General features: G+C 47.0%; 1 protein-coding gene across 5 annotated transcripts in view; it reads left to right on the top strand.

Annotated features, from left to right (window-relative positions):
* Mylk (myosin light chain kinase) overlaps positions 1-23,568 on the top strand; it is a 247,208-nt gene that overhangs the window by 116,586 nt on the left and 107,054 nt on the right. For 4 of the 5 annotated variants that reach the window (NM_001105874.2, XM_006248434.5, XM_039088119.2 and 1 more), the window contains exons 4-11: positions 5,634-5,682; positions 6,495-6,645; positions 7,976-8,141; positions 10,466-10,484; positions 11,497-12,008; positions 12,545-12,751; positions 18,608-18,742; positions 21,873-22,025. In NM_001105874.2, coding sequence (NP_001099344.2) covers positions 5,634-5,682; positions 6,495-6,645; positions 7,976-8,141; positions 10,466-10,484; positions 11,497-12,008; positions 12,545-12,751; positions 18,608-18,742; positions 21,873-22,025 — 1,392 coding nt within the window. Of the gene's footprint in view, positions 1-5,633; positions 5,683-6,494; positions 6,646-7,975; positions 8,142-10,465; positions 10,485-11,496; positions 12,009-12,544; positions 12,752-18,607; positions 18,743-21,872; positions 22,026-22,717; positions 22,827-23,568 lie in introns of those variants that run through there. The other variant, XM_039088120.2, reaches the window with a different exon arrangement.

Here is a 23,568-nt window from a genome sequence, read left to right as displayed (position 1 = left end):
ACTTTGCCTTTTCCTAGTTGTTCATAATCCTCTCTGCTCTCTCATTCATTATGTATTGTTGAAAAATGCAGATTTTGTACTGTGCATGAGGAGTGAGAGAACTGCCCTTAAGACACTGACTTTCTTAAGGATGTATGTATGTATATATTACATGGGGCCTTTATTAGATTGGGTCACAGGACGCAGTGCAGGTAGGCCAGCAGTGACTAGCCCATGCTGAAGTTTAGGGAAGGCCAAGACTTGGTAGTTGTTCAATCCAGGAGGCTCATGTCTCAACCACTCCCATTCAGAGGCTTGAGTCCCTGCAGGATGCTGAGGGCTGCTGGTCTTCGGTCTCTGGTGGCAGTCACCAAGAAGCCAGCAAGGAATGCTGCAGTAATAGGGCAGTTGAAGTGTCCCGTGTGGGTAGGGGAAGCAAGCAAAAACAGTTTCCTTCTTCCCTGTCCTTTATCTTGACTGCCACTAGAAGATGCTGCCCAGAAATAGGGTGGGACTTCCTGCTTCAGATGATACAGTTAAGAATTCCCCTCACAGGGATACCCAGCTCCTTAGTTTTTAGTTGATTGAAGGTGCAGGCAAGTTGACACCAAGATCCAGTTATCACAGTTTCCTTCCTTTCTTCCAAGTGTTTCATTAGTCTTTATTTATTAGCCCATCTTTGGAGATGCACCCTCCAGTGAGAGTTGCTTACTGATGCAATGCATTGCTGTAAGGTTTCTGCATAAAGTGCCTTTCCCTCCTGTGTGCTGTCTTTGCTGATGATGATCCCAACCTGGCACCTGCACAGGACATAGAAAGTGACTAATACAACATCACAGCGAAAGAGCAGTGCCTCAGATTAGAGAAATGTCATCTCTGATGGCTTCCTGGTGAATTGGTGAGTTTCGCGCTTTAATGACTTAGCTTGCAAGAGAATGCTGCACCGCTGCCCCAGCCCCCACCCCCCACCCCAGGCTTCATGGTACTTGGACTGTCACAGCAGAAGCTCTAGAGAAATAAACTAGGATGGAGTCTTGACCCCTAAAAGATGACTCTGAAAGAGATGCTTTCTTCCTGCTAGGTACCAACAATTTCTCTACAGAGCAGTTGTAGACGATAATTAAGAAATCACTTGCTAGAGCTGGGGAAGTGGCCAAGAGGCCAAGAGCACTGGCTGTTCCTCATGAGGGCCAGCACCTATGTGGAGGTTTAAAGCTCCAGCTACAACTCCAGTTCCGGGGGGAGCCGAACCCTCTTGTGGTCTCCTAGGGTACTGTACACACAGGCAGGCAGGCAAAAACCAGTACACATAAATAAATATATAAATAATAATAATAATAATAATAATAATAATAATAATAATTTAAGATTTTTGTTTAAAGGAATCACGTGCAGGAACTATTTAGCTAGGTCCCCTTCCCATGTAAAACCCCATGCAGCTCTTCCTGAACTCCTTGCCCATCCATGAATCGCGAGGAAATATATTTTTCTTTAAACAGCGTGTATTTTATTTCAGTCCCTTAAGAATTGTTCAGTGTGGGGGGTTGGGGTTGGGGATTTAGCTCAGTGGTAGAGCGCTTGCCTAGGAAGCACAAGGCCCTGGGCTCGGTCCCCAGCTCCGAAAAAAAGAACCAAAAAAAAAAAAAAAAAAAAAAAAGAATTGTTCAGTGTGTCAATTTCTGAGAGCCTCATACAGAACCCTTGAAATCTCTGGATCCATAGATGACTTTGACCTCCGTGGAGGAATGTATCCACTAATGAGTATCACGGTGTAGGAGCAGTGCGTGTGCGTGTCCGTATGCGTGTGTGTGTGTGTGTGTGTGTGTGTGTGTGTGTGTGTGTGTATTCCAGCCAAAGTGGACTGCATTAGGGAAGAGGCTGCACAGAGAGAACACAATGCACGATAGGGAAGAGATTGCTAGGGGAAAGTTCTATCTGCACCACAACAGGAACCCCTTGGCAGAGGTACTTCAATATTTATAGTTAAGACATCCACATCCACTGGACCATGAAAACTGTTGAAACTGATGTGACAATCCAGGTCTTCTTAGAAAGTAGGACAGTTAGGCAACCTTGCCATTCCCAAATACTCCCCTTCCTTACACCGGGTGTCATCAGGTCCTGTTATGTCATCTCCTAGACAGGTCTTTAATTTCCATTCCCAGTAGCACTGTCTGGGTCCTGGTTACTATCATGGTCACTGGTCGGTCTCTCTCTCTCTCTCTCTCTCTCTCTCTCTCTCTCTCTCTCTCTCTCTCTCTCTCTCCCCAGTGGTCTCCTCCTCTATCTAGCCCTCACTCCAGTGCTCATGCCACTATTTAAAATACCTGTAAAGATGCACACCAGATTCTATCACCCTCTCCCTTTGAGTCCTCCCACTGTCACTGTCAGCAAGGCCCTGTGGGTGTGACTTGGCTCTTGTTTATCTCCCCAGCCCACAGACCTGCTAGTTCTCTCAGTGCCTAGAGCTCTCATGGAGAACCACAGCCAGGCTGCATCCCTTCCCCTTCTGTCCAGAGATCCTGCTCCCCTTTTACCTCAGCAGCCTTCCCTCTCACCCTTGGGAGCCAGTTCAGTGCTCTCCCAAGCTCTCAGGTAGAGTGCTTAACAGAGAACAGAAGGGACCCTACTGCTGTAAAAGCCCCCACATGGAGCACCTCACCACCCTCCAGTTTCACCTCAGCCCTCCCCTCTTTCCTAAGTATCAAGCGCCATCAGTCAGTAGATCGAATCCCAGCCATTTCTCTACCAGTAAAGCCCTGGTTCCAAGTTGGAACAGCACCACATCCCCCAGGGGAGAGGGCAGGACATTCACAAGGCCCCTTTTCTCTTCTCAGTAGTCAGGTAAGCTTGTGGACATGTGTGCTCCATGGTGAGGATTGTCCTCTCTTCCCTACAGTCTTGCTAGAACAATGCTTCAGAAACATTTAAGCCAGGGGTTCCGTGGTCTTCAATAACACCCAGAATTTTTTAACCCGTGAAAACTAACTAAATAATGTTTAAAATGGCCAGTGTGAAGAGAGGGAAGTCTTGAAGTTATAGCTTTAAAATTATCGTAGAGTTTGTTTCGTGCACATTTTCTACTAAGTGAAATGCAGCTATCAGACATGTAAGTGTTCTGTATGTTCACATACATCCCGTGTAGACAAGAGGAGGCCTGGAACTTGGCAGACTGAAACCAAGATATTGGAGACCTGTGAACGCATGTCTCGTTGGGGGTTTTTGTTTGGGTTCCCCCCTTGGGGGTGCTCTGACGGATTTGTGACCTGAAAGGTGGCATTGTGAGGTTAGTTTGGAGTTACGGCTGTAGTGTGTGCCCCCTCTATTGCTCGTCACCTTCCCTTCTTCGACACCCTCACTGAGGGTGCACAACAAGGCATGATGGGAATTGAAGGCATAGACGACGTTTCCACAATAACTTTTTATTTTATTTTTTTTTTTCGGAGCTGGGGACCGAACCCAGGGCCTTGCTAGGGCCTTGCTCCTGCTAGGCAAGCGCTCTACCACTGAGCTAAATCCCCAACCCCTCCACAATAACTTTTTATTTCTCGAGTGTGTAGCATAAAACAGAATCGTTTTGACATCACACTTAAGGGTTTTCCCCCCTCTCTTCTCTGTATGTTCCTCCCTTAACTTACCTTGCAGTGTCACCTTTTAGGGCTAGTTATGTCTTTTTTAAATATAATATGCATGCTTTCATTCTAAAATAATTTTATGTTCTTATCTACCTTACTCCCCACTTTCCTGTTCTGCTTGATGGTATGAAATTTGCTCATTTGTTTTAAAAATCCAAGCGTGCTTGACAAGTTCCACAAGCATCCAATCGCCTTATTCTCCTCCAGTGTGTTTCAGCAGAACAATTACACACTGCAATACAGAAGATTACAGTCTACTTTCCGTGCCACCTTGCTTTAATTAAGGCTTTACACGAATTTTCGAAACCGTATACATGGCCAATTAGCTGTGAACTTCAATCCAAGGTGGCCCCCGGCGTGACTAAACGCATGTTATGAAAGTGGGATTTATTCTAACAGAGCGGAGAAGCGCTATTTTAAGCCTTCTATAGGAACACTTTGAAGATGGCTCAAGTAGGTCGACTGTTTCTGGCTCACCTGGAACAGCCCGGGTTTGCTCTTGTCGCCCTGGCATGAACACGAACCATGTCTGTGCTAGGAGTCCTGTGTGTGTGATGGACGGCAGTGTTGCCACACACTTTGGGGAGCTTCCCTTCCCCTTGCCGACTCGACTACATTATCCACTTTTAAATCAGTGTTCTGTTTCTGTTCAGTCTTCTTTTTTTTTTTTTTTTTTTTTTTTGGAAAAGCACTGGGGTTCCTATCAGCCCCTCCTCCGTTGAGCTTTCCACTCCTGAGACCTGCCAGCATTGTCTTTACCAGTCCTTTAAGATGAGTGATTAAATACCTTCAGTGTCTTGGCCTCACCAGCTCTCCTCATTTCCGCCCCCATTTCCGGCCTTCTACCTTAATCTCCTTTCCTCTTATCTTTCCATCATGGCCTTACGATTCTGCCAGCTTTTCGTTCTTTTGCAGGATTAATTTCACCTTGTCTATCTATGTACAACTTGAATTCCCTCCCACCCCAGAGTAGACTCTGTTAGTTATCTTAGTGCGAATTCCCTTTCTTCTGTTGTAAGCTCTCTGGTATTAACTCATACTGACGTAAGCATCCCTCAGCTCCCCGTTTGGCCCACCGCCTTTGTGTATTGTCCCTGAACACCACTGCAAATCGTCCTTGCACCCGTGAGCAGCGTTCTTAGCTCTTCTACGGGAAAATGCCATATTTTTCACTCATCGTGTGTTTCAAGGAACTTCTGCCTTTGGATTAAGACATTTAGCTCCTAAGAATTTTCATTTAATTCTTAATCTAATTTTTTTATTGTGGTAAGAAGCATGTGACATTTGCCCTTTTCGCCATTTAGTCAAGTGTGCCCTGAAGTGCTCCTGCGACGTCAGCACACTCCCTGCTTGCAGCTACCTCCACTTTCTAGTTCTAGAACTTTATCATGACCGCAAATGGAAATCCCAATCCCACAGATTTCTCTCCTCCTGCAGGCCTGGCCGGCTGCCTATCACCTTCTTTTCTCTGTGGGTTTGCCTGGTGAGAATATTTCTTCGTGATAAGCTTTCTCCGCGTCACACATGTGCTTCAGGGTTTGTTCCTACTGTAGCGTTTCCACACTCCGCTCCTGTTTATGCCTGAATAATATTTCATTACATGAATAGACTACATTTTGTTTATCCATTTATACAGACTTTTTAAAAATCAAACATTAGATCAGCTGGGTAATACGGTAGCTCTGCTAAGTGTGGTAAATGGTACGTGGTCCGCAGACACCAGGCGTGTGCCTGATGTACATATACGCATATGTGCATACACACAAAATAACAATAAATACATTTCAAAAAAACTTAAAAAGATGGAAAAAGAGTGAATTACCTAATTCATTAAATGATTATAAGGGACTCACATTCCAGCGTTTGTGACTCGTTAGCCTGATGCTCACACCGAGTCAGCATGGGCTCGCCAAGGTTCACGTATTGTTCGTCTTTCCTGTTGTTCAATCTGCATGACTCATTGCTGACATCGGTGGATGCAACCTGGCCCTGACTCTCTTAGCCTTCTCTCTGTTACAGGGGATCTTATGAAGAAGCATGGTCAGCCCGTTCTTTCTAAAGCCTCAGGGTAAGTTCTGGAATTCTCAAGCCAGAGGAAGGGTTGGGTTATCATTTCTGCTGACTTAATAGCATAGGTACTGGGCATAAGTCTTATGTGTCCTGGGTTGTAATAACTGAAGAATGGGAGCCTAGTGGAATACTGAGATTCATCCCCCAGCATCTCCTGACCCAGCAGCCTCTGTGACTAACACCTTTGTCTTGGGTGCTAAATGCTGAAGAGTGGAGGGATGTGTCTATGGTCTTCAGAGAATTCTTAACAATTAACATGATAATGGATAAAAAGATTAAATGAGTAGACTTAGAAGTATTAACGTAGCTAGTGTCACAGATGAGTCCCAGATCTAGGGCGGCTCAACCCAAGCATCTTTCTTAACTCGTTCTTGAGTGGACGAGAGCTTTCTACATTCTCTTCAAGGAGCCCATACTACCTTTGTTTTGCAGCTCCATCTCCTGGAGCCTCTACACCTAGCTAAAATACTGGACAAAACCAGAGTGGAGAATCTCTCTGGAGGTTTCCATGAGTCAACTGTTGGTCAGTTGTCCAAAATCCAGGTTTTAGTCCAGAGCTCAGTAGAAACAAGGTTTAAGGTAGGCTAGTTGATGTGACCTAGCTGTAAGCCCATGTAATAGAGGTGATATGTTCTGGTGCCACCGATCTTTCCAGAGAAGACCTGTTAAAAGAAGTGTTTGAGGTGTGCAGATAGGAAAGCAACCCTTAAATGGTGTCTGACCACAGTTTAAGTAACCTAGGCAGGAGTGGAAGATCTGAATTGCTACTCAGTCTAAGTGGATTCCCTGTTGATTTCTCTCTCGGGACAGATTTCCAGGGGAGACTCGTCCTAGCATCTGGGGTGAGTGCCCGCCAAAGTTTGCCACCAAGCTGGGCAGAGCTGTGGTCAAAGAAGGGCAGATGGGGCGATTTTCCTGCAAGATCACTGGCCGGCCTCCACCACAGGTCACCTGGCTCAAGGTGAGGTTTTGTCTGCCCAGACGCTGTCCCTTCCCAGCAAACCCTAGAGTTCAAACCCTGGGAATCTGTTTCTCCATTGAGTTCCTTCTGCTTCAACCTCAGGTGTCTCCCCAAGGCTCTGAGTGTCTGTGACAGTGACATTCTATTCTAATGTTCCCCTGCTGTTACGCAGACCAAGGTGTTCTTATCCTCAATTCACAAATCAGCATAAAGCTTTTGTTCAAAGACAGACTAGGCATCTCAGGATAAGGAATTTGAATTGGGGCACTCGGTTTTAGGCAACAGCTCTGTGGTCCATGAAGTGCTGTTGAGGCTAGACAAGTCACTTAATCTCCTGGAACCTAGCATCCTTACCTTTGAGGTAGGGGTAGTGCCTCAGCATGTTAGGGAGACACTCGGTTGGAAGTGCTTTACAGATGGTTCATAGCCAGGTGAGGTAGAGAGAGGCTGAAGAGATGGTGGTACCCGGCAGCGAGAAAGGTGAGGATGGACCACGGCATTGAGGGATGTCAGGAAGAGTGGGCTCAAGGTCAGAGAGAGAATAGGGTTTTCAGAGAAGAAACTCTTGAATAAAATGAGTGGTAGAACTCCTTTCACCTCTTCTTAATTCTTCTAAGCTCACCCTCAGAAAAAAAAAAAAAAGGAAGGCAAGAAAAAACTGAAGGGAAAGGTACTGGACATCCTCGAATTCCACTCCTTTAAAGAAACACAGGTCCTCTGAGGCAGTTTCCGCACATCCGTACCAAGCCTGTGCAGAGGCCTCAAGACTGAATGCTCAGGGGGTGACTGTGTCAGTCTTCTTTCTGTTGCTGTGTGAAACCGAGAGCAACTTGACAAGGAAAGGGTTTGTTTTATTTACACCTCCACATCATAGCCTATCATTGGAGGAAGCCAAAGGGGGAACCCAGAGACAGGAGCTGAAACACAAGCCATGGAGGAATGCTGCTTACAGGCTTACACGTTGTGGCTTCCATAGTTTGCTTTTTCACACACACCAGGACTACCTGCCCAGGGACAGCATGACCATTGTGGGCTGGGCCCTTCCACATCAATCGCCAATCAAAAAAAAAATGCTTCCCAGGTTTACCAACATGCCTGTCTCATGGGACTAATTTCTCACTTGAGGTGGTTCTCTCTTCTCAGATGACTTTACCTTGTGTCAAGTTTACAAACAAACAAACAGAGTCATCACCATGGTGACTATCTGGAGATCACAGAACAGATGCTGTGTAAACCAAGCCCTGGTGACCATTCCACAGAACTGGGGGAGGCAGGACTGGGTCAAAGAGAGCAGACGTCTGTAACCAAGCTCTCCTAATGCCACTTGTAGGGAAATGTCCCGTTGCAGCCAAGTGCCCGAGTGTCTATGTCAGAGAAGAATGGCATGCAGATCCTGGAAATCCACGAGGTCACTCAGGACGACATGGGCACGTACACATGCATGGTGGTGAATGGGTCAGGGAAAGCCTCCATGTCAGCGGAGCTCTCCATCCCAGGTATGGGGTGGGGGTGGGCGGGGCGATGCAGGGGGACATTTTCCTGGTGTCAGGACCCTCATAGAGGAAGCTAGTCCTAACACCGCTTGTGTGTATACATGTGGCACACCAACGTAAGCATGCACCTTCAAGGACCAAGTTTTCAACTAGACGAGAAAGGGATGGGCTAGCCGCACAGAGCAAGCCCAGAGGAAGATGCTATGAGCTGTTCCCTTCATTCGTGTCCCTAACTAGTCCCTGCCTCTTCAGTGTCTTCAGTCCTTTCTCGTAGCTCAGGGAGCTTTTTACATAGCTCTGACTATGGGAGGAGTGGACGTTGCCGATCCTCTGCCACCTTTCCCACCTGAAATCTAACTTGTCCGTTCCGACCCTCAAATCAGATGTGTATAAAGTGAGGACAGGCCTGCTCTAAGGCATGGTTGAAGGGGTTTTTATTGTAGATGTGAGGGTACACATCTGGCTAGCACACTGAAGCTGGCCGAAAGATGGGGAGAGCCAGAGAGGAAGAAAGGAAACTGAAGATAACCGTGAGAGAGGACCAAGGGGTGTGGCACATTGTTTAGGATGAGAAGCTGGAGAAAAGTAAGCCTAGGAGCTGGAGAGGTTTAGGGTAGGGGGTGGCAGCAAAGTACTGGGAGGAGCTACAGGTATTGAGTGAGCCTGGCCGCCAGCAGGTGCTTTGGTATGCTGATAGGCACCTCAGTTAGCCATTTGTCCCCAGTTTCTTTTAGACCCTACAAAATGCTCATTCAACTCACCTTTCTACCCAGGATCCTCCTCATGAGACCGGACATGCCAGCAATCGCATTCTTCCTTGCCTTTGTCCTCAGCCCCTGTCTGCTTCTCCTTTGCTATCTCTCTGACCACCTGCTTACAGTTCTCTAGCCTTTCCCAAGCCCCACCTGGGGAAGCCAGAGCATGTGCATGGGGAGGCGTTGGCAAGCTCAGTGCTCACAGATTGGTCACAGAATTGCCTTGGGCTTAAGGATCAGAAAAAGAAGTGACCTGGTCACCTTCCTACGCCTTTCTTCCCCACGTCTGTTGATGATTTTCCCTTTTGTATCTCCTACCTTTCTTCAGAAACTATGCATTCTCTCTCTCTCTCTCTCTCTCTCTCTCTCTCTCTCTCTCTCTCTCTCTGTGTGTCTCTCTCTTTCTCTCTCTCTCCCCTCTCCCTCCCTCCATCCATGTATCTGTTTATCATCTATCATCAATCTCCTATCTATCTATCCATCTATCTATCATTTCATATATCTATCATCTATCATCTATTTATCATCTATCTGTCTATCATCTATCTATCATCTATCTTCTATTTATCTATCATCTATCTATCATTTATCTATCATCTATATATCATCTATCTATCTATCATCTATCTATCTATCTATCTATCTATCTATCTCTCTATCTCTCTATCATCTATCTATCTATCTACCACCTCTTCATTTTGATCTCAGTGTTTCTGCAGTCCCCAGGAAGAAACTTGAATATGTGAACATATTTAACTGAAACAAGTTTCATGCAGCCACCCTGAGGCATTCCTTGTACCACACCCACTGGTATTTTCTGCTCCACCAGATGCAATTAAAACAAGAAACCCCAGTCCTGATCAAAGAAGGAGACTTGGCCATTCCCCGTGGGTCAGGAACTGTCAGGTCTCTGTAGCAAGGTTTAGCCACCCTTTCTTTATTTTCCATAGCCTTGCATTTAAAACCCACGCCCTCTTAATGCCTGTAATGACAAAATGATACACTGCTGGCATTTGTTTGAAAGTACTGAAAAACAAACAGAATAAGAGAAAAAAGAGATGGCCAGACAGGACTGGTAAAAATGTCCTTTCCTCTCCGTGCTAGTGGCTTTGAAGGGCTTGTAATAGCTGCCTTTCTACTATGTATCTTGGGATTTTCCAATGATAAAATTTAAAAAGCAGTAGACATGGTAAGAAAGCAATATATTGTAATTTTCCTGGGTGCATAAAATGTCACTTCCTTTGTATGTTTGTTTCTAAAGCACTTATCTGTCTAAAATGCACTCTTTTCGGAAGGCTAAAGGTAACAAAGCGTTGTTGGCATTTTCACTGGAGGGTTGTCCCATGATTTGTCACTCTGTGGTAATGTGCCCTTCGGTTTGGTGAAGGGGAATGGAGCCCATGCCCTCAGGCTCCAGCTGTTAAAAAGCCAGAGTAGTGTTTCTAGTGTGAGAAGGATTCCTCAGCCTACACAAAGCCCCGAGCTCTGTAATAAAGGACAAAGATGTCACCTTATCGTTGTCCCTGCTTGGCGGCCTATAAAGTAACCTGCTGTCTTTCTGCCCTCTTCCAGGTTTGGACAATGCCACCAGGTATGTCTTCCTTCATAATTGTTTTCCTCCTTAAAATACTCCACACAGAACAACAGCAGCAAAATGCCTTTGAAGTCACTGTGTAGGAAATCACTTTATTTGGGGTGCTTTGCTCTGTCCTGTGGTAACTTCCTGTCTGGCATGAAGACCCTTAGAATTCTCAGTGCTGTCTCCCTCAGTATCCTCTCGGTGTTTTCCGAAGCAGACCACACTCAAGGCATCTTCATTCATTCGTACCTCTGGCCTGCAGTCCCAGTGCTTCCTTCCTTTCTGGATGTGAATCATGCAGTAGATGTCAGGACACAGGGTAGAGCTGACTGCCTACTGTAGAGAAGGGCTGTCAACGGCCTTACATATAGGATCATGGCTGTGATCCCTGTGGGGAGTAATGACCAAGTGGGTTGAGAATGCCCTCTCTGAAAATTCCACGTTTGACCTCAGACCAGGGAAATGTGACATTAGCAGGTGAAGAAAGGTTCAAGAGAACATATTCCAGAGGGAACAGTGCTGTAAAGTCCTGAGAGGAGGACTGCGGGGCCCAAACAGCCGCCATGCAGCTATAGCAGCCTGGTCAGCTTCAGGTCGGTGTCTTGTGGGGTTCTGCCATTGCGATGCCCACCTTTAGTCTTAATAGAGTAGAAAGCTGAAAACCCCTGGGCCTTCAAGTGATGTCACTCAACTTATGTCTTTAAAAGGTTGTCTGCAGTGCCTATTTGGAATTGGACTAGGGAGGGGCCTTGTGAGCAAGGGAAGCCTGTGGTTGGTTTGAACTTCAGAGCACCAGGGAGGACAGATGTATCAATGCACAGGGCTACTGGTGGAAGCAAGGAGCAGGGAAGGTCGCGTGTCCCCTGGGCTCTGGCTTGGGACACAGAGCAAGCTGCAGTACCTGGCTCTTGTCTTCCCCTGTGGGCCTTGTGTAAAGTACCACGGAAAGTAATGTTTGCAAAGTAACCAGGTGGCCACTCTGTCCCTGGTGCCTTCTCCCATCCCGATCGTCATTGTCATACAGGTTGTCAAGAGGAACCAAGGACCCCAGTCCAGACATCAGGAAGGAGGTGACCAATGGAATCTCCAAGGACCCAGAGACTGTGGCTGAAAGTAAGAACTGTTCAAGTCCCCAGAAGAGCAACTTCTTAGCCCAGGCCACCAACAGTCACCTCAAGTCCCTGCAGCAGCCAAAGCTGAAGCCGTGTGAAGATTCCCCCAGAAAGGTCCTGCAGTCCTCCGTCCTGCAGAAGACCTCCAGCACCATTGTTCTGCAGGCCTCAAAAGTCCAGCCAGAAGTGAGAGCAGCGGGCATAGGGGCCTCCGGTCCTGGGGAAGAGAGGAAGAGTCTGACTGCCCCTCGGCAAGCCACACCCCCTACCAGACAGTGTGGCCTGGGAGGCTCAGTTGGGAACAAATTTATCACGGGGAACATCCCCATAGAGAACCAAAGGGAGTCAAGATTTCCCAAGTTTGAGAGTCAGCCCCAAAGCCAAGAAGTCACTGAAGGTCAAACAGTCAAGTTCACCTGTGAGGGTGAGTAAAGTTGATTAAAGTGCTGGGTGCCCAAAACGTAGCACCTTGAGGACCATTCTTTACCTTCAGCACACACCAGGCTGCCCCTCCTGCATCCATGCATCCCTTAAACTAGGTACTCCAGGAAGCTTCCTTCCGGGGTCTTCCCTGTAGGAAGTGTTCAGTCTCTAATGCCTTCACTTTCTAGAGACACCCAAGAGTGTGAAACAGCATTGGTCCTGTGGGCTAACTCACCCCTGGGTCTCCATCACGACAGACACACTGCAGGTGCCTTCCTCTCAGTCCCGTTTTCCTGTCTTTTTCTCACCTGGAGAACTGGCCCATCCCCCCTGCTCCCGCACCCATCCACACGTCAGGACCCTGCCTGTCACAGGACTTCAACTCTGTGAGTGCAGGGTCCAAGAAGAGGCAGGCTGGGAAATAGGGAATCAGTTCCACCAAACCTGAGTTCTTCCATCCCGGTCAGTCTCTCCCCACCCCACCTTATAAGTACACAGTGCTCCATGAGGACACATGTTCCACACACGGCCCTGTAGTTTCAGGGATACCAAAGCCTGAAGTGGGTTGGTTCCTGGAAGGCATCCCCGTGAGGAGACAAGAAGGCATCGTTGAGATTTATGAAGACGGTACATCCCATTACCTGTGTCTGCCGAGAGCCGGGACGAGAGACAGCGGGAGATACAGCTGCACAGCATCCAATACCCTTGGCCAAGTGTCCTGCAGTTGGACGCTCCGGGTGGACCGTGAGTACATCTCACTAGGTGTGCTGACTTTCGTGGGTCCCCTATGCCTCAGACAGTTCAGTGTCCTACCTCCACACCCCAGTCATCCTCACCCTCAGGCCAAGAGAAAAGTCACTACTCCCACCCCCTGATTCTTAATCTGATGTTTATTGCAGAATCACATCAAAAGAGACATTGCCCAGTCCACTCCAAGGCCAGTTGACAGCTACACTTTTTTTAGGAACCTCAGCCGTCCAAGTAGTGCCCTGACTCAGCCTTAACCACAGAGAGTGAGCGTTCACTAAATAGACAGGCTTAAAGAAATCCGAGAAGGTGGGGAACCACGCCCTCTATGCTTATTCAGCATCTGTTTATAGAATGCTCGGGATTTAAACCACACATAATCTTCTGGCTCCCAAATGAGTATTCTAGTGTCTTTTAAACAGAATCAGCACTGTGCTTGTTTGAATGCTGCTATCTATCCCAATTCACTCATGCAGCGTATTTCTATATGGTTTAATGTGTTTTGGAGGCAGACTTTTAGTAGCCGTATAATACTGTGAGAGTGGGCATGGACACCTTCAGCATCTTCTCGTCTTGTTGACTGTTTCTGGTGTTAGCATTTTTTCACTGTTATAGAGAAGCAATGATGAGTTGGACTGAGCATACAGCTCAGAGGTAGAGCGCTTGTCTAGCTTACAGGAGTTTGATCTCTGACACCGTAACGAAAGAAGAGAGAGGAAGTCGGTCAGTCAGTCAATGTTTCCGTTTGCTTTCCTATAAACCTTTCCCCCTGGTCTGATGAGAGGATTCAGAGGACAAGGGAGCTTATTGTCAAACCTGATGACCTGAGTTCAGTCCCCAGGATACACATTGTGGGAGGAGGAAGCAACCCCCACAAGGTTGTCCTCTGTCCTCTGCACCCTTGCTATGGCGTGCATGCACATGCACACACACTAAATAAATTTAATTTCTAAAAATTTCCCCTTTAAATACATAAATGCACTGTTGTGGGCCCCAGGTTCGTATCGAACCATGGGTAAACAAGACCACAGTAGTAGAATCACAAGTAGAACACACAAAGTTGGGAGCTCTAAAAGAACAACAACCTTTGCCAAGTTATTTTAATACATGAATTACAGGGAAATAGAAAGGAGAGAGGCACAAAAGTTATAAATAACATCAGTGTTGACCTTTTGTGAACTTTGTAGGGTTCTGACTGAAATAAATTTTTTAAAAGATTTATTTATCTATTATGTATACAGTGTTCAGCTTGCATATATGCCTGCATGCCAGAAGAGGGCACCAGATCTCATTATAGATAGTTATGAGCCACCATGTGATTGCTGGGAATTGAACTCAGGACCTCTGGAAGAGCAGTCAGTGCTCTGAACTGCTGAGCCATCTCTCCAGCCCCTGAAACAATTTTTAAAGTCTTTTGCAAGACATCAGAAAAAATATAGATGTTGACAAATATGAAATACATTATTTAAGATCATGGTGATGCTCTCATGGTTTCCTTTTAACTTATTCTCCAGTGAAACTTATGTGATTTCTTGTATTTGTCCTAAAAATACTTTACATTTGGATGGCATGGACAAGAATACCAATAAAATAATTCTAGTGTATATAAACACTGAGTGGCAGCTACACAGGGATTCACTCCATTCTCTTTCCACTTGTGTGTCTATGTGAAAATCCCCACAGGAAATAACTCAGTAGAAGAGGTGTGGCTCCTCTGGAACTGGGGTTACGTGCAGTTGTAAGCCATCTGTCATCCGTGCTGGGGACTCAACCTGGGACCTCTGGGAGAGTAGCAAGTATTCCTAACTGCAGAGCTGTCTCTCCAGCTCCCTTGCTTGTTTCTCTCCTTGGATTTTACCTGATGGTGAATTTCTTCACAAGGAAGGTTATCCATTTCTTTTGGAGATGGAACACCCATGGGCAGGGCTCACAAGGCTTAGATGTGTGTTTTCAGATCTACCAAAGGCAACTCAGATATCTGGAGAGCCAAGATTCTCCTTCCTGTGGCTTTGTCTGCTGTGAGTTTGTCTAAATCTTTGAGGAAAAAAAATCTATCTTCCTTTCTTTCTTTCTTTCTTTCTTTCTTTCTTTCTTTCTTTCTTTCTTTCTTTCTTCTTATCCACATCTTGGGTTAATTTGTCTCTCACATATACCAATCGCTCTGCTGTTATTTTTGCTGGTTTATGTGGTAGGCAATTTTGAGACATCAGTCATATAACATAAAAGTCGTCCTTTAAAGCTTGTAGTTCACTGATTTGAACACATTCACAGAGTTGTGTGGCGATCACCACCACCTAACCAAAATCACTCCAAGTCACACCCTACATCAGACACTGCCATTCCCAAGGTCCCAGCTCCGTCAACCATTATTTATTTTCTATCTCTATGGATTTGCCCATTCTGAACATTTTGTATCAACAGACTCCACTCCCATAACATGTGGTCTTCTGTGAAAGGCTTCTTTCTCTTAGAAGAACGTCTCCCGGTTTCGTCCTTGTGTAGCTCCTGCCGGTGCTTCATTCACCTTTACAACATCTCACTGTCTGGATCAGCCTGTGGCTTTTGTCCAGTCATCAGTGGATGACTGCTTTCTAGGCATTTTTAACTTTAATTTTTTTTAAATTTCATACACGAATATACTGCATTTGAACATTTACACCCCCTCTCTCTCCTGCCCCAATTCATCTCACATGTCCCCATCACTACTTCTTTAATTTATGACATATTCTAATATAATTATGATTGCTTTACACATATAACATTCATACACTCATACATATGCACACACACGTACACTCACACTCACACATAGTTGCTTCTGGTTTTCAAAGCTGCAGAGAGCTATGGTGAAGGGAAGGGAAGGGAAGGTGTCTCAGGGAACTATTGCTGTGAAAAGACACCATGACCACGGCGACTCTTAAAAAGGAAAGCATGTATTTGGGGCTGGCTTACAGTTCGGAGGTTTAGTCTGTTATTGTCATGGCGGGAAGCATAGTGGCTCGCAGGCAGACCTGGTGCTGGAGAAGGAGCCGGGAGTTCTACATCTGGACTGGCAGGCAGCAGGAAGACGGAAACACACTTCCTCCAACAAAACCACGCCCACACCAGCATGGCCATACCTCCTGATAGTGCCACTCAAGGACCATTTGTTTTTTTCAAAGAAAGAGAGACCGATAAGTCAGCTGTCCTTACCAAGATCCAGCGAGCTTGGGAGGTGGGGTTTGCTTTTCTCAAGCCATGGTTCATAGCCAGTGTTCTGGAAAGCTTGATCTAGAATCTGCGATGACGTTCCCTCTGCTTTTATGGAGTAGATTGCAGAGGTTTGGGGGTTTGTGTTTCGCTCTGCCCTTCTAGAAGCACACCGTATCCCCCTACCCTCTTATGATGTCAGCTACCTTGCGACCACTCCGTACTGCAAATCTCCCGTTCGTTCTTGGCAATACTTTAGCAAGACACAGTCTGTGCCGTGAATGTTCCTTAGCATCCCCTCCCTCTAACTGCATAAAGGCTGTCTTCCTTGACTCACACATCTCTTGTATCCCTTCCACCCTCCGTGGACATCTTATCCAGCAGCGATGACTCTGCCTCTAGTCTTCCGTCTTCCCCCACGCAGGGAAATCTCTTCCTTCTCGGTTACTATTGAGCTCTTCCTTGACCTCTCTATTCTTTCGCACCAAGCTGTGCTTGCTCCACGCACTGTTTCCGTGCACAGCTTCTCTACACACTTCCGTGCACAGCTTCTGCACACTGCTTCCGTGCACAGCTTCTGCACACTGCTTCCGTGCACAGCTTCCATGCACAGCTTCTCTACACAGCTTCCGTGCACAGCTTCTGCACACTGCTTCCGTGCACAGCTTCTGCACACTGCTTCTGTGCACAGCTTCCGTGCACAGCCTCTGCACACTGCTTCTGTGCACAGCTTCTGTTCACAGCTTCCAAGCACAGTTTCCATGCACAGCTTCTGTGTACAGCTTCCGAGCACTTTCTCTATTCAATGAGAGCAGTAAACATTCGCAGGGAAATGTTTCTATAGCAGCACTTCTCAACCCGTGGGTTGTGACTCCTTTGGCAAACCTCTGTCTCCAAAAACATTTACATTGCAACTCATAACAGCAGCAAAATTGCAGTCGTGAGCTAGCAACAACAACAAAAATAACCTGTATAGTTGGGAGTCACCACGAGACGAGGAACTGTATTAAAAGGTCGCAGCATTAGAGAGGTTGAGTACCTCTGTTCTATAGAACAGGTTTGTGTCAAATGCTGTCCTTGCATTGCTTGTGTTATTTTATTGAATGGTCCCAATTGCCTGGATAGATAATCATAGGTACAGCCACTTTCCAGATGAGAATACTTAGCTACAGTACAGGTATGTTACTTGACATGTGCCTCATAGAAGACACCATGTTTCAAACCCACGTCAGCTAGGAGTATAATCTTGTCAGTGTCTCTGAATAGCATCTCCCTATTGAGGGAACCTGACAGTGACTCAGAGAAGGTATAGATGGCGCCTTCCTACAGCCCTTGGGCTAGCTGTTCCTTCCTCTGTGCCAGGCCTGATCAGAAACACCATTGCTCTGTCCTGTGGCTGCTCACCTACCACCTACCCTCCTGAGGTCTAGAGGGAGTGAGGTCATGGAGTCAGAGTTGGTGTGAACTTTGCTTCACTGTGGATCTGACTGTAGGAAATGATGGGCTTCATCCATGATTGAGGCTGATGATAGTGCCCTCAGAGTATGGTCACCATCACAACTAGAAGGGTACCTGAACTGTCACCCCCCAAGTTCATGAGCACTGTCAATAACCCCTGAGGTGCTGTATAGCTTGCCTCCGCCTCTCTCTAGGAGCGCCAGTTATGTCTTCTCATCACCAAACCCAGTTGCCCTGTTGATTCTGCTGGTTTAGAAGCCAGAGTCTATCCCCATTGCTTTCTCTTTTCAAAAATTAATTAATTAATTAACTAATTTAATGTATATGAGTATACTGTAGCTGTTTTCAGACACACCAGAGAGGGCATCAGATCCCATTACAGATGGTTGTGAGCCACCATGTGGTTTCTGGGAATTGAACTCAGGACCTCTGGAAGACCAGTCAATGCTCTTAACCACTGAGTCATCACTTCAGCCCATCCCTGCTGCTCTGAATTAAAATCCTTAAAGTTTAAAATGTTTTCAGATCCACGGTGTGGGAGGTTTGAACTTGGAAAGTTCAGCAGGCAGGTCTCTTAGAGTAGAAAATTCATTTGTGTGTGTGTGTGTGTGTGTGTGTGTGTGTACACAGCGCTGCCCTCAATCACTGTGAACCTTTGACCTAGAACAGGGCTTAAGCCACACTTGGAAAGCACATATGACTCTTTGCCATTTGATTCATTCCTGGAATTGGAAAAAATAATTTTAAAAATTTCAAATGGAAATGCTCTCACCATGGGTCCGTAGTTTCTACGCATAGGATACTAATTTGAACCATGCAGTAAGAGTGTGCAGTTAGTGGTGGCATGTATGAAGAGGAGACCCAGAACACAGAGTCACACCCAGAAAGAGGGGAGAAGGCACTGCCAGGATGATCAGGATAGCAGAGGGCAAATGTCAAAAGTAGACGGGAGAGGCTTGAGTCGCAGGGAAAGAAGGCAGGCCTGAGTGTGAGTGCCCTAGCACTAGGGAGCTTTGTGCGTGTGGAAGGCCCCCTTTCAGTTGTACCGAATGGACTCGGGCATCCCTGAGGATGAAGGTAGGAAAGATACAGCCAGCTATTGAGGAAGCCCAGGGCCCAGGACAATGGGGTATCTGCCTTGCAAGGTTGGTCACCAGGTGGGTGAGCTGGGATCTGAGAGGACCTTTCTGTTGTTTGCCTTCACAGGGCCAAGCTTGACGCAGACAGCCCCTTCCTTCTCTAGTGTTCTGAAGGACAGTGTTGTCATTGAAGGCCAGGATTTTGTGCTACGGTGCTCTGTACGGGGGACCCCAGCACCCCAGGTCACTTGGCTGCTCAATGGTGAGTTCCCCCTGCTCCTGTCCCTTTGGCTCACCTGAGTTCTCTCTTCTCACTCTGAACCATGTGTACCTCAGAGGTGCAGAAAAGAGACGGCATGGGAACTGGCTGTGCTGCTTACCAGCTGACCTAGCTCGTCTGCTCTTTGGAAACACTGCTGATAGCCTGGCAGGGCAACTGTTACAGACTTACTCTGTTCATATATATAAAGCGGGCAGTGAGATGCCCGCCCAGAGACGCACATGCAGCTCGGTTTCGTGTCTTGTAATTAGACTCCTAGGAGATCATCAATAAGCATTTGCTGAGTCAATATTGATGCATGCAGATGGATAACCCAGTGAACCACATCGGAATGTAGACAAGGAATCTGACCTTTTGGGGGGGGCAGGTGGATCTAAGGATAAAAACTAGTGATTCTTTATGATGTTATTGTAATTCTATAAGTAAATAAAGTCCTAGGGGGACCCTAGGACTGACGGCAAGGACCCAGCCTGTTTGCAGCTAGAGCGGACCTTACCTTATGAGCCTAAGGGCCAATCTTGGGTCTGAGTGACAGCTTCACTTTGACTGGGCAAACCTAAACAAGGGTCAGCGAGCATTTCCTCCGGAAAACCGGTTTGTAAATCCTTCCAGGTTTCCAGGGTACACACCTGTGTAACGACTATCCGACTCCACCGTTGTGCCGCTAAGACAGTGTGGAAAGTTAATGACGCTAATTGTACTTCCATAATTAAGTAAAGCTCTTTGACTTTTGTTTTTGAGACAGGGTCTCTCTATGTAACACTGAAATAAGAATTTCATGCAATTTCCTCGTGTCAGGAATTTTTTCTTTTTTATTAGAAATATAGATCAATACATTTTAATTTATTAATATACATATTACTTAAATAGCACTTTTGATTTGCCAGATATGTGAAACCAAATTGCATGAGTCAGTGCAAAAAAGTTCTTTCGTGCAGTGGACAGTGGTTACCAGACACTCACAGCTGGTCGATATGCAGGAAATGAATGTCATTGGAGTGCTCAGCCACAAATGGGCTCTCTGTAATGTTCATCCCAAGACTCGGGACCACCTCAGAAGATGGGACACAAAACCATAAGATCCAGAAGCAGAAGAGGGCTGGACTGAAACAGGCGACACAGAACGGCTGCATTCATGAGCTCTCAGCAGCTGCGGCTGCCCGCATGAGACCTGTACAAGATCCAGCCGGCTAACATTCTAGAACGGGTCGCTTCTCGGCCTTTTGGCTAAGATCAAGTGTAACATTCTAGAGTGGAGCAGGGAAGGGCTCATGAGCCCCACCCCTAGCTAATGAGAGCTATTGTAGTGGGTGGCTTCTGGGGGAGGGAGAATCTGTTTTCTTTAAGGGTTTACCCCCTTAAGGGGTAGGCCTAGCGTGCCCCATTCCCAGGAATATATTGGAAACAGCATAGATTGGACTTGATGAGTTAATCAAACAAAACAACAAAACAGATACAAAGTTGCAGGTTGAGGTGGGAATGGATCTGGTAACCGTAAAGGGGGCAGTTGGGAAGACCATGACCAAAGTATATTGAATGAAATTCCCAAAGAATTTATATATATATACATATATATGTACATATATATATGTATATATATAATTGTTCTAACAATACAATGTATTAGATAAAGTATATAATAATTATGTGCTGCATTTTAAATAATTGTAAACAGTTAAATGCTATAATTTAATAATTATATATAATTATTTATATACACAAAAATGCATATGCATACACATATACATATATAATAGGTTGCAGATGGGTTTTGAACCATGGGCTATGTTTGCTGAAAGTAGTGGGAACTGAGCATGACGTAGACTTTGGCTATCCACACTTTTCCCACTAGAGGGCAATAGTGCTTAAATTCCCCTCCGTGGCTACTAACCCATCCAAAGGAGCCTCTAGGCTGGGAGTTTCTTAGCTCTCAACCATGACTTGTTCTGAGCCAGCCAGCAGCTTCTTCTTCAGCAGCTAGAGGAGTCGGGGGCTGTGCATCCAAAAAGACAGGCTCTCTTAGTGCTTGCCACATATGTTGGGACAGAGGAGACAGGCTGGCGACAGTCATGTAGCATGCTGGTGATCTCAGGTTTTAGGGGTGTCATTGTTAGAAAAATAAAAGGGAAGGGTAGTCAGTCCTTTCAATGGTAAGATTCTGGCCCCTGCCTTTCCTCCCTCTCTCCACCCCTCCCAGTCACACTTTTATGGAGTGCAATGGATTGGGAAGGTTCTTTTCCCACCCCCTCCCCCAACCCCTCCCCACCCCCCTTCCTTGGCAGTCTCTGCTAAGCTGTCCTGGAGACATGAAGTGTTGTTATAAGCAGAAGAAAACATTGCTTTGTGGGGAGGGCTGTTCCTCACTAAACTGCCTGGCTCTCCTGCCTCCCACCCTTAATTTTATGAGGTGCAAACTAGGACTGGGGGCCTGGCAAGAGAAGGAACTGACAGTTGCTTCCTATATGGCAGAGGGACACATTCCTGCTAGCAGACCAGACTCTTCAGTAAGGAGACAGACTATTTCCCTATAAACAAAGGTTCTGTTATAGAATGATAAAGTTTTAGAGCACGCAGTGTTGTGAGCAGCCCTGACGCTAACTGCTTACAACCCGTTGCCATGTAGGACTGCATAGGAAGAGGGTTTCTAGTAGAAGGAGCATTCATTTCCCATTCTCTGTGTTTCTCTCTTTCTTGACTACTAAAGCGTAGTTTATTGCACAGAGGAAATGATATTAGGGTGGGGCTGCTGCTTTGCTTTCTGATCAATATCTATGATGGGAAGTGGAATGATTATTTCTGGAGACATCTCAAAGGAGCGGAGAGCCGCATGCCCAGTCTGGGTGAGGTCTATTCTGCCTCAGCCTGGGCTGTGAACCAAAAGACCTTGCAGGATTCTTCCCAGGTGTGGAATAGAGATTACCCCAAAATGCCAGCTGTCTGTCCTTGCCGCCCCGCCATGCCAAATTCTTCCAGAGTGACTCTGCCCTGTCTTTTCAGGCCCGCTCTTGTCCTCCATGGATTGGGGCCGGCCCAAGTTGCCCAGCTGGGGTCAGGGCTAGTCCCCACCACCATGTGCTCCTGGTCTGAGCCCTTTCTATGCTTCCCTCTGCAGGGCAGCCCATCCAGTTTGCTCGATCCATCTGTGAGGCTGGCGAGGCCGAGCTCCACATCCAGGATGCCCTGCCCGAGGACCGTGGCACCTACACCTGCCTGGCTGAGAATGCCTTGGGGCAGGTGTCCTGCAGTGCCACGGTCACGGTCCAAGGTAGGATCTTTCAAGCATGTTGCTAGATGCATTTCCCCTACAGACACCTGTCTGCATTGAAGAAAGAATGTTTTTATAAGACCATACGATTGCCAGCCCAAATCCAAGGAGCCGAACTCTAAGTGGAATTGTGGTTTCTGGCAGGCAGCTATGGAGCAGAGGGGCTGCTGAAACATCTAGGGACAAAGGACTTTTACACAGAAAGTCCTGAGCGCAGGCACACAGTGGCCACCTGACTTTCCAGCGCTAGAGAGCATGAGGCGGGACAATCCTGATTTCCAGGCCAACCTGAAATATATAGAAAGCAAGACCCTGTTCCGAATGAAAGGAAGGAAAAAGAAAGCGAAGAAGAAGGGGAGGGAGGGGAAGGCCCTGACCTGACCATGAAGGCAGGCTGATGGAAGAGATGGTCTCTGGGGATCCCCAGGAATGGGAGTCTGCTCCCCATCCTTTGTCCTCACTGGGTCGTGGGCACTGCAAGACTTCAGGAGGGTATTCACGTGTCATTAACACTCAGGGGCCTCACGGATGACTCTGCCCTCAGGGGCTAGAAGCAGTTACTGAGACACCTGACAGTCACAGGGTTTTCCTCACCTACCCAGGCCCTGCCCTTCCCCCATCCACGCTTCTTTTCAACCGGCACCACCCTGTTGCCAAGCAACCTGATTATCACAGTCATCCATTGGTCACCAGCACTTAGTCCTCAGGAGTCTCCAGGAATTGTAGGCTCCAGACGGACCCTGCTGGGCTGTGGATATTCACAGTGGCTGTTTATAGAAAGGGAAGGTGTCCAGGCCGCAGGTAAGCCTGGTCTCACCTTTCCTCCACTTGTGTCCCCAGCTCCTAAGAGTGTCTGTATCTGCTGGATGCTTGGTCTGGGTAGAGTGTGCCTGTCACCCCTGTCAACCAAGCAGAAAACCACACCTCATTTCTTTTGTCCCCACCAAATTCAGGCCTCACAGTAGGACACTCTTGGAGTGTGAACAGCCACATTCTGGGGGCTGCATGAGATGGCATGACAGAAAAGGGACTTCTGCCTACTCTTATCTCCTCAGCTGTGTCACCTCACCGAGACTCTGAGCTTAGGGGACAGTGTTGTCCCTGTTTTATACAGAAGGGTCTAAAGGCCTTGACACCAGTGGAACTTGGACAGCACAGGGTCGTAGGTAAAACTTGTTTCTGAGTCCAGGTCCTGGGACCGAGGCCTAGGTCACCTCCTAACTGGCCTTTCTCAGAGTACTCCTCCCCTGACCTGAGGTTGGAGACTAGCCATAAGGGGAAGAAAGGGAGCTGTCCTTCCCTAGGGCTCAGAGAGCTTCACTAACAGACATGCGGCCCGTGTCTGCTGCCCTGTGCATCCATCTGCCAGGAGAGACTTGGATTTCTCTGAAGAAATGCCTCTATGTGGAGTCATGTGTGAACCCGTCTGCCCCTTCCTTCCAGGAAGCCTTCTGCACTGGGGTCAGAGCTAGCAGTGGCCCGTGAGAGCTTTTCTGGTACAGACATGGAACCAACTTATCTCCACGGTTCTCATGCCATGGCT

Source organism: Rattus norvegicus, chromosome 11, assembly GCF_036323735.1.
Source record: "Rattus norvegicus strain BN/NHsdMcwi chromosome 11, GRCr8, whole genome shotgun sequence".
NCBI classification, from domain to species: Eukaryota; Metazoa; Chordata; class Mammalia; order Rodentia; family Muridae; genus Rattus; species Rattus norvegicus.
The sequence above is the reverse complement of the archived record's forward strand: the minus strand, read 5'-3'. Positions and strand labels throughout refer to the sequence as shown.